The sequence below is a fragment of the Uranotaenia lowii genome, chromosome 3 (assembly GCF_029784155.1).
Source record: "Uranotaenia lowii strain MFRU-FL chromosome 3, ASM2978415v1, whole genome shotgun sequence".
NCBI lineage: Eukaryota > Metazoa > Arthropoda > Insecta > Diptera > Culicidae > Uranotaenia > Uranotaenia lowii.
This window is the reverse complement of record NC_073693.1, coordinates 123,548,702-123,560,285: the sequence shown is the minus strand read 5'-3', so window position 1 is coordinate 123,560,285 and position 11,584 is coordinate 123,548,702. Positions and strand designations below refer to the sequence as shown.

The following is an 11,584-nucleotide window of genomic DNA, read 5'->3' as shown; positions in this document are numbered from 1 at the left end:
AAAACAAACGACACAAATGAACACAATACAAATCACGTCCCAACACCAAAAACCCAATTCATAATCAGGCAAACCTTATTTACAGTAGTAGAGCAGCTAGTAATGGTGATCGACTCGTGCTCCATGAAGATGTCGCTCTTGATCGAATCCGATGCGGACGTTGACACTTCGTCGCTGTTGGAGAGCTTATTGCGTAGCTGTTCCAGCGTCCAGTAGTTTTCATCGACGGCACCCAGATCAGTGTCGTTGTCCTCACAGTAGTTCCGGTCGGTGCTGATTTCGTCCAGATTCAGATCCTCCTGTTCATCTTCCTCTAGAACTAAAGAATCAAATAGGAATGGAATGGTTTTCAGATTAAATATCAGATAAAAGTTGGTACATATTTTGTGCAATACTGATAGCCTGAAGGTTCGTGACTCAGCTGTTTCACTCGACTACCGTAATACGATATTTCGCTCGACTCGACAGTGACTGGAGTCGAATCGAGTTTCTCGACTCGTCTTATGTAATGGGGCCCTTAGTTTCTGCACATGAGACGTCAGAAGTGAGACGTGAGCAGGAGACATGGGCAGTGAAAAATGAGACATGAGACGTTAAAAGTGAGATGTCAAGTGTGAAATGACATGGTTGTATTTGCATGAGCATGAGTTAATTATCCTTACCACTCGTAACGCTTTACTCAAAAGCGTAAGTTGCTTTGAAGCAGCGAAAACGACAAAACCGACGATACAAACCCTCTAAATTTGTGCTCTTCCTGTAGCTCTGCTTTTGGTTATGTTAAACAGATAGCACTTTGGGCAGTGGAAAGGAGAGACTTTACTACTTGCTGGTAGAACTTGGAATACTTTTATTTCTTACTTTACGTTCTTTATACTAGGCCGTTCTTTAGATATGCATAGTGAACCATAGTTACAATTACTTGTTTGTTTGTTATTGATGTGTATGTTGTTATTTGCCCCATCGATTGCTACAATGAAACAAATCTCAACAGTTTACCAGAGCCAGAACAATCCGAAAACATTCTTAGCAACAGCCAATTCTGTCTTTTTCCACCAGAAGGCCAAATCAAAACAAACAATCAGCAACAACAGCCCTAAAAATCTGTACTTCCGGGCCAATTCCGTTTTTTTCACCGGAAGACCTAATCGAAGCAGACAATCAGCAACAGCAGCCTTAAAAATCTGCGCTTCCAAAGCCAATTCCATCTTTTTCCACCGGAAGGCCAAATCAAAGCAAACAATCAGCAAAAGTAGCCTTAAAAATCTGCGCTTCCAAAGCCAATTCCGGTTTTTTCACCGAAAGCCAAATCAAAGCAAACAATTAGCAGAAGCAGAAGCTTTCTGTTCGTCCACCGGATGGCCAAATCATAACCAACAATCAGCCGAAGGAATCCTAAAAATCTGTGCTTCCAAAGCCATTCCGTCTTTATCCACCGGAAGGCCAAATCATATCAAACAATCAGCCTCAGCAGCCATAAAAATCTGTGCTAATTTAGTCAATTCCGTCTTTTTCCATTGTCGTGATTTTACGATTCTTATGAATCGAGAGTTATGAAAGAGTTATGAAAGAATTAATGAAAACAAACCTCTTTTTTGGCATAAAAAAACAATGGTCGAACAAATGCATTCACATATGCAGGTAGCGCACGCTGCTGACATCGTGGGAAATACATGTGTTTTTAAGACCTATAAATGAACCAATTTTTTTTTTCAATTTTGGGAAAGATCTGAAGACCACCGGCGCAAATTGTCAGATAATAAAAAAAAATCCCTATAGCATACTTATAATTCTGGCCAAGAAATAAGAAACTCCAACTCCAAGAAATCCAAAATCCATAACCACTGAATACTTTTCATGCAATACTTCGCAAGCCACCACCAGTGATGTCAATTGAATTTATTGTTTTTCAATGCCAAAAGACTCACCGCTGCTAAACAGCTAATATAAGGTTGCCAGATTGCCCGGTTTTATCCGGGTTTGCCCGGATATTTCATACAAAATTTCGGAACAGTCCGGCCCGGCCCGGTTGCCCCGATTTCATTGGAAAATGTCTGGATGTTGCCCGGATTTATTCACTTTATTTGGCAAATAAAACAAAAAAAACAAATTGTGTTTTAACAATTGATAATTTATGCCTCCAAAACGAATTTTTTGAGCAAGTTTTATAAAAAAAATTATCATGAAAGGTTTTTTGGAAGCCTCTAATACGATTTAAAATTTGTCGATGTACTTTGACGAAAACCTTTTTTTTTAACATTTTTTTTTTCTTGATATTTGTTCAACAATTTTTGGGTTTTGACAAAGTTTGCCCGGATATTGCCCGGATTTCGGTCGTCAATTTTGAAATCTAATAAAAAATCGCCCGGATTTGTCCGGCCCGGATAGGGGAGATAAGGGCATAACGAGCACCCAGGGCATAATGAGCACTCCTTTTTTCTACATAAGTACGAATTTTCTTTAACAAATTTTCATAAGGACTTGAGGCCCTTAGAGCCAAAGGGGTATAAGTGCATAAAAGCTGATTTCGAGAAAAAAGCTCTTGAACTTCGTTGTGTTCCAGTAAATTCCATAGATATTTTTTATGAATTTTTTTCATGTGAATGATTTTCCTAAATAAAAACAAAGCATTTTACAACATTTTCCAAAAAAACAACGTTTATTTGACGTTTATTGAGGCGACACATATTTTTTAAATTTGGTACTTATACCCCTTTGGCTCCAAACACATGCACTTATACCCCTTTGCCACCAAATAAATTCACTTATACCCCTTTGCCACCAACAAATTTTCACATCCATGTTTTTTTATCTTGTTGATATGGGTAAGAAACCATAAATATTCATTGCTACAAGAGTCAATTAGTTTTCGTATAAACATATTTTTTGTTGTTTTGATGAGAAATATACTCTGGTACAGTAGGTTAAGAGATTTCATGGCTGAAGATCGACCTGGTCTTGGCAACTTCTAGTAAATCTCTCCAAACAACGATTTTTTTCCCAGGATTAATTTATAATAATTCGTGAAAGGTATTTTCCACTAAATTCCAATCACCACGTGTTTTGTACGTCTTTGCCTAATCAATTGGGAATTAGAATGGGACTTGCGGTCACTCTGAGTTGTTCTTTTTTACAGTAAATTAACGATAGGCGCTTCAATATTAACCCAATTATCTCGTACAAATACATTTTTTTGTACTTTATAAGCCTTTAATCCGTGACACACTCCATATATCCAGAAATCAGGAATTTGTGATCCGCTAATTTGTTATTGAAATAGAAAAAATAATTAAATATATTAATTTTATTTTCTACTAGAATTATCACTAAATGCAATCAGATGAATCACAGTTGATGGTAAATTTTTAAACATCATCAGCTATTCAAAAGAAAAGTGAATTACATTTATTTTAAAATTTTTTGGTCCCGATGAAAAAACATTACTTTCATGAAATCAAGTAAGGGTTGGTGGCAAAGGGGTATAAGTACATCAGTTTAATGGACTTTGGAGGCAAAGGGGTATAAGTGCAGCACTTATACCCCTTTGGCTCCAAACAAAAAGGAAATTTGAGTTAGCAGGATTTTTTCAACGACATCTAAACAAAATAATGAAATAAAATTATGATTAAAATAGCATATGATGATTGACAGTCAAGGATACGTTCTAGATGGTTATCTCGCTTTTTTCCATTTTGTCACTTATACCCCTTTGGCTCCAAGGGCCTCACTTGTTTCGTACTACCTATAGACACATTTCACGCGCTTGTACCGCTCAAAAGTGATTTTTATCCGTTCGCGTATCAAAAAATCTTAAAATTGTCTATAATTTTGATAAATCAAATCACACTTAACCAACGGAAAAAAGAGAAAAAAGTATTTTTAACCATGATTTATATGATTTTGAAAATCAATTTTTTTGTTGGAAAAAGTGGTTATTTGGACAACTTTACAAAATAATTAATTTAAATATATAGATGAATTTTTTTTGGAAATATTTTTAGTATGTTTTGAAGCCAAAAAACACGGCTTCATTTTGTAGAGAAAAGAATTTGTTTACATCCAATGTAGTTGATTTGAAAAGCTAACAAAAACAGTCGCAAATGAATGAATTCACGTCACAGAAAAAGGGAACTTTTTAATTTTACGAGTAAACTATGACATTTTTTAAATAAAAAAAGAGATTTTCTTTGAAAATGATAAGACAATTCTAAAACTCTAAAGTTTATAGAAATCGGTTGGAATCTAGCTGAGTTACAACAGCGCGAACGAGTGAATTCACGTCACAAAATTTGATTTTTTGTTAAATTTTATATGAAAAATATGCTCTGAAAGCTGTTTTACCCTCCAGATGGTCGGATTTTTACAAATCGAGCACAATTCAGTAGATTTTTTTAATAAGTTCATTGTTTTCAAATAAATCTACAAAAAGATTGAAAAAAAAATTAAATTTTTTTTGTGAATCATTTAATGAAGACAGTAGTAATTTTAACATGTGATCCCTCAATATGTTGCTATTCAAGTGCCAATCAAAATAAGGAAAAAATAGGGGCAGATACTGAAAATTTATGATTGTAAATGTCGGAACAACAGAATATCGTTTTTTTAAAATTGTACATAAAATCTGAAGGCTCCAAAGAATGGTTCAGTATAACCACAGGTATAACTTTATATTCGTGACGTGAATTCAGTCAACTACCCTGTTCTGTTTGAACTGAGTGAATTCACGTCACAACTTCAAATAAGCATAGCTTCGTTCGTTGTTTTTCAATCGAAAAGCTTCGTACATCAATTTTTTTTTTATTTCGAATTCTTTACAACTCATTAGAAGACATCGATATTCTATTTTCACAGAGAGAACAGAAAATCAAAGTTGTATGTACTAAAGTCCAAAATGGTTAATTCTAGCGTGAATTCACGTCACAAAAGTAATCAATCACAACAAAAACAACTTAAATTTTACAATGACCAAATTATATTAATTTTGAAGGAAATTCAATTTGCGACCGTTTGCTACATTTTTTTTTCATTTTCAAGTAAATTGGTTGACTTCTAGAATGATAACAGTGCAGAAAAGTCCGGAAAAGCGATTTCACGTCACGGTGGAATGTGTCTATAGTATTAATTTTTCTACCAAAAAAGAAATATCCTTTTCATATTTACAGAAATATCAAATAATAACCAGCTAGGTTCTCAAGTGACGAAAATATTATAATTTTTGAGCACCACCAAATAAGCTTTTATGACCTTTAAATCATCTTGATCTGAAATGTACGCACTGCAACATGATCTACACATTGTTTCTCAATTTTCAACATCATTAAATTTTTGATTTTTCACTTTAATCAATTTTAAAACGCGTTTTTACTTTAATTCGTTCACAAGAGGCGAACAGAGCCCTATCAATGAAGGCATAATGAGCATTTTCTGCCGTATAATCTAGCAGCGAATTCAACTCGAAGAAGTCAACTGAATAGTAGAGTTACAGCTTGACTTGTTTCGTCTGTCCATTTGGCCTATTGGTTAGATGTCGGAGAGGTAATCAGTAGACTCGAGTTCGATTCCTGTTCAAGGGGATTTTTTTGCACATACCATTCATGATTGATTTTTTTATTGTTACAATCTACGGCTAATAGCATCAAAGCATCATCCGTCAAACAAAACACCAGAGACATAATGCAAGTGTTCATTCTTTGAATTCTACAAACAGACCTAGATTATTTTGTTATTGCTTTGTTTGATGAATGTACGCCTCACCGTTTAGTGCGATCATGATCATGAGTGATAAATGAAAAAAAAATCACCCCGACGAGGAATCGAACTCGAGCCTACTGATTACCTCTCCGAAATCTAACCAATAGGCCAAATCGTCAGACGCTACGAGTTAAGCTGTAGCTCTATTACTCAGTTGACTTCATCGAGTCGAATTCGTTGCTAGATTCCCCGGCAGAAAACGCTCATTATGCCTTCATTAATGGTGCTCATACTGCCTCGGGGGGATTGCCTCTACAGTGACTGGTTTTCAGCTTTCGGCAAAAATTTTCAAATGCATTTTTAAACGTTTTTATCTACTTTTGCAAGTTTCATCCAATTAGGCAATAGACTATTTGAGTGTCTGAACACGAAACAATGATGTATTTCATATATTACAGCTGTTCTCTATGGTTAATTAAGCGTTTTCCTTAAGGTGGCCATTATGCCCTTATCTCCCCTAGGTACTGAAAAAATCCTGGCAATCTTAAGCTAATAACATTTTGTTAAATAAGATACGGAGTCACAGTCTTCCTTAAGAGAATTTATGAATTGGCACAAAAACCATTAGCAGTTTTGGATTCACAGAAGAAACAAAAATGATGTTAATTTTTCAGTAAAAAATATATTCCATACAAACCAAAAAGTTAGAATTTACCCATACAAACGTTACTTAAAATTCTGCAAATAATCATGGATGAGTTTTTAACCAAAACGAAACATTTTAGACCCCAGGGTTTGAGAAATTCAACAATGACCTCAAATCGATTAAGTCTAATGTCTCATATCATATATAGGTCAGGTTTCGTGTCTCAACTCTCATTTTCTAAGTCTCAGGTCTTAAATCCCAGGTTTTAGGTTACAGGTTTCATTTTTCAGGTTGCAGGTCTCAATTCCCAAGTTACTTGTCTTATTGTCTCAAATTTCAGAGTTTCGGAATTAGCATGGGGGTTAAACGGTGTTTGTCAAATAACACGGTTTTTTGCACGGTACCTGTTGTAGAGATGAATAACACGATAGTGTTAAAATCCCAGACAAATAAACAAACAACAAAGCACGGTACGTGTACAATGTTGCCAAAATCACAGAAAAATCTTTATTATTACAGAATTTTGAGCAAAATGTGGTCACAGAATGTGTGTCACAAATCACAGAATTAAAAACTATCTTTTGTCGATAACTATAATGAATCGAAATGCTCTAAACAGTCAAAACAGTCTAAAATCTAACTAGTTGCACGAAAACTAATTTTTCAGAACACGCATTAAAATCATAGTATTGAAGCCAAGCTTTCAAAACACGAAAGAAAATCGATTATCGGCTAAAGTTAACAATTTTTTAATCCAGACCAAGGCGTTTTGGCAACAAAATGAGAATTTCGATTTTCTTGATTTCATTTTGTCTCCCCTTAACTGATTCTTGAGAGTCAAAAAACCGAAACGCTTTGAGGAACTCCTGAATCAAGTTCGATTGAGCTGAAATTTAGAAAATGTCATCATTTAGTCAAGTATTTGGTCGTTTTTTGTTTCCATTCTTGTTAGCATATTGAATCAAAATTATAAGCCGATGAGCTAGCATTATTAGACCCATTTTTTGTTGAAAGATGTGATTGCCCCATTCATAGTTTCAATGACATTTTCATTTTTTGCAATATCTAATAGATACTCACAATCCTCGATTTCATCTTCGTCCTCGTCGGTTTCCAGATTGTCGCAAAACTGTTCCGGGGGTTCAATTTTCAGCATCGGCTGATACACATCGAATCCCCCGCAGTCCTCGTCCAGAATTTCCGTCTTGATGGTGTTCAGCGTGTCTGGAAAAATCACGTTTAATTAGCTATCGATTTCCACCCCCGCCCTTCAGCAATCGAACTTTATAGCCCACCTGAGGGATGAATTTCACCGGCTGTCGGTTGCTGTTGTTGTTGTTGTCTACCATTCATGTTAGTTTGGCCAGGCTTTTGCTCGATTGACACAAACAGCTGACCCGGTTGGCCTTTCTGTCGTTTCGTGGTCCTGGGGGTTTTCATGTCCTCCGGCATGGCAATTGGTGCATTGTAACGGCGGAACCGGATGATCACATTCTGGCCATCGATGACCTTGTTGAAGTTGGCCTTGAAGGCGGAAATCGCTTCCGCCACATTGTGGAACCGGATGAAAGCGTAGCGCGTGTGCTTCAGGCGTTGTGCGTGGCCGATGTCGATGCGCCTGGCAGCCGGGAACATTTGCTTGACCGTGTAGACGGTCACCGAATTCGGCAAGTTTCCAATGTACAGCGTCTGGGGATCGATCTCTTCCGGTTTGGACTGCAACAAAAAACGGACAGGACGAGAACGAGAGAGAGACAGACAGAGAAATGAATGGGTAACGGCCATTCCATAGAACAAGGAATAATCTATGAGTGGTCACGGTGTGTTACATATAAGTATTTAATAAAAAAAAATTAATTCAACCACCAACAGAGTTTTTTACAATTTCTCATCAGCTTCTAGGAAGTTGATTTAAAATCTTTAAAAAAAATTAAAGTCGAGCTTTCAGTTTGATTACACTTTCATTGTAGGACCTAGTATTTTTATTGGGGCTTATTCTGCGACGCGAATGACGTGAATCACGAAATTTCACTTCTTCGTCCTGACTCCAGAAAATGCTTTGGCAAAGAAATTTGTGTATCGATGAGTTCTGAAGATCAATAGCAGCTCATACGAACGAAAATTTCGAGACTAGAGAGGCTATTTAAGCCAGCAAAACGATATGAAATTTCGTGAGTCACGTCACTCGCGTCGCAGAATAAGCCCCATTATTTCTGCACGACCAATGAAAAATTCTTTTTTTTTTCTAGATTGTTTTCGAAGTCGCCCTTCAATACTTCGGCAAGAAGGGGGGAAAGTTTGCTGCCCATACTAAGTCCGAATGTCTGCTTGTAGAACTTACCCCGGAACATGAACTTATTTTGTGTGTGTGCGGAGTGCGGAGTGCGGAGACATCAAATGGAACCAAGATTCCGCCTCGCACTTTCAATCCTATTGTTTCACTAGCTGTACCGAATTTTTCACACTTTTGCCGTGATTCACCAGATATTTCTTCATTTCCTCAACCAACCTAGCTGCCATTTTTTCCGTGGGTGTACAAATATTGGAGGAAATTAGTCGCATGTCTATGGATTTTTGTGAATTTTTGGTAAGCAGTACGAAGATGTACAATTTTTGTCATGAAAATAATAATTGTTGTACACTTTGATCTTAGCCTTCAGGCCGTGAAGCGATACGTAAATAATCATTTACGATTTATATTTTATCACGATGTTCCATCACAGAAAATTTAACACCAAATAATGGTATGATTTTGATCTCACTTTTCCCCTCTATATGGAAATAAATGAAACCTTAATGATGCCTTGTTTAGATGTCTGAAACCGTCTAGAACCAAATTTTATTTTCGCTGAAAAATTCACTGAAGCTTAGTTTGATTATTACAAACAACTTTTGTTCCACTAGAAACTTCAAAGATGAGAAAAAAATTGTAACGCTTTTTTTCAAAAATTGCATAAGCATAAGTGTGTGAACGGATTAAACCGACATCGCGGAATTCGTCCTTAGCGTGTAGGAAGTCAGTCAGTCAGTCGGCGATCAAGCGAGCGAGTCAATCAGTGTGCGTGTTCCCCTAGTAGTTCGTAATCCGGCGGTTCACCGGTTTTGCATATGAGCTTCGGAGCTCCGGACAGGTCTGCACATTTGGCGACCGTGACAGCTAATCTCTCGTAATCTTAGTTAATCGAGAAATTATAAAGAAAATCGAACCGAAAAAGGAAAACAAACGGTTCACGTTGAGAAAATGATAATCAAAGTTGCTTGAAAATCAAAAACTTTTATGATCATCCATTATGCAAAAAAACGTAGTAAAATGAGTAATTCAATGTCTTGCTTAACGAGAAGTAGTTAGATTTTTTATTGGAAAATGAACGGCTTATGAAATAATGCCGAAATAAGAACAAAAATGATATATGAAGCGAGTCGTAAGGACAGCTTGATCACGTTAACAATTTCAAGCGAGTTGGGAGGACAGCTTGATATTGGAAGACGAGTTGAGAGGACAGCCTGAACGTTTTAGAAACAATAATGCGAGTTGGGAGGACAGCATAAAATTTGAAGGCAAGTTGAGAGGACAGCCTGAGTAATTGATTAGAAACTAAGCTAGTCAAGAGGACAGCTTGAAATCGAAAGTTAGTGATGTTATTGAGTTATTGATGAAAAAACAAGGGAGTTGAGAGGACAGCTTGACATCGAAAGGCGAGTTTAGAGGTAAGTAGTTTTTCGGTAGCAGTTTTTACACAATTCAACAATTTTTTCCTTAATTTTGAAACATATTAACATTGATTTAAAGCTATATATTTGTATGTAGTTCTTGTTAGAATTGGCTCACAAATAACTGAGATACTTTAACTTATATGAAAAGAAAATATTGTGTATATTTTTCGAATTGTTGTCGTACTTTTTCAACCCCGCCTTTAGATGGGGTTTATGGATGGGTCTCCATCCTAACTTGGGATTTTTTTCTCAAACAATCAATCCAGAAAAGAGGTAGTTCTTTGACCTAGCTGCCAATCATTTTTTTTTTTTGGCACATTGACCAAGGATTTATGAGGCTACCTAATTGAAATTTTTTAGAAATATAGGTCTACTATTTACAGTTTTCTCATGTTTTAAAGATTATCTTGCTGCTGCCTGTTACTTTTGTCAACTGCTAGTCAAACAGTTTTCAGTAACAAGGATTGATAGATTAACATATTGTCAATCATTTATCGAAAAACAATGTAAAACCAACTATTCGATGCGGTTTTATGACTATTTTAATATACCCTGTCTAAAGGGGGTGTTGCGCACTGAAAGCCTAATACCAAAATGTGCAATCATTTTGCTGTGGATGCTTTATTTTGATGTGGTTTTGCCATCATATTTTTACAAATTGATACCTAAAGAACCCTAATCTGGCAATCGGAGAAAATTCAATACTTAATCATGCTATCATTTTGGCATTGATAGCTAAATTTGGTTTCACTTTCCTATATATTTAGGCATCAAAGTCTGCTCGGGAGAGCATCTAATTTTCTAATTTTTATTCCGTTTATCAACTTCTTCAAACACGCCGTGCATCGCTATACGCTGCACGTCATATAAATCTCCATATATCAGCGCTCTTGTGCCGTGTGCATAAATTTCTTGTTGTAATTTGGCAACAGTCCCAATGCTGCTGGAAAGTACCGACATATTGAAAGAGTTGACTCTACTCTAGTTATACCCTGTCCGGTGTCCCCAAATTTCGTTAGTATCGATCCCCTATAAAATGCGCAAAAATTAACATTTCATAACTCTGCCAAGCCAAGTAGTAGGTACTAACATAGGTACCGGAGTCCCAGGAGCTATAAATTAAGCACATATAATAATGCTAAAACCGCATTCCAGATTCGCAACATTTCCAACAGTTAAATGTCAACAAAAGCACACAAACAACATTTGCCGACGACTCCCGGCCACAAAAACCAAACAAACATCCTGTCCAAACACGAGCAGCTCACGTATGTATAATAAATAACGGCCTCCGTTTAGACTCACCGTTGGCTTCTGTTCGATATTTTTCGTCTTTCGCTCGACGCTTATTTTTCCGGTGCCAAAAGATATGTTGGAAAGTTGCTGAATAACTCTTTCGACATCTGCATCCGCCTTCAGATGAACCATACAGTATCTGTGAAAAAAGAAAGGGAACAAGAGTCACCGATAGAGGAAAGATGTTTTTCAATAAAATGCCACCTGAACCCGGCGAGTGAATAAATTTAAGAGAGAGAA

General features: G+C 36.5%; 1 protein-coding gene across 2 annotated transcripts in view; it reads right to left on the bottom strand.

Annotated features, from left to right (window-relative positions):
• The window catches only part of LOC129754611 (uncharacterized), a 32,334-nt gene that overhangs the window by 442 nt on the left and 20,308 nt on the right, over positions 1–11,584 (bottom strand). Inside the window, exons 3-6 of one of the 2 annotated variants that reach the window (XM_055750763.1) lie at positions 11,354–11,483; positions 7,630–8,050; positions 7,415–7,558; positions 84–319 (exon numbers count right to left, since the gene is read on the bottom strand). In XM_055750763.1, the coding sequence (XP_055606738.1) occupies positions 84–319; positions 7,415–7,558; positions 7,630–8,050; positions 11,354–11,483 (931 nt within the window). Of the gene's footprint in view, positions 1–74; positions 320–7,414; positions 7,559–7,629; positions 8,051–11,353; positions 11,484–11,584 lie in introns of both variants that reach the window. The other variant, XM_055750762.1, reaches the window with a different exon arrangement.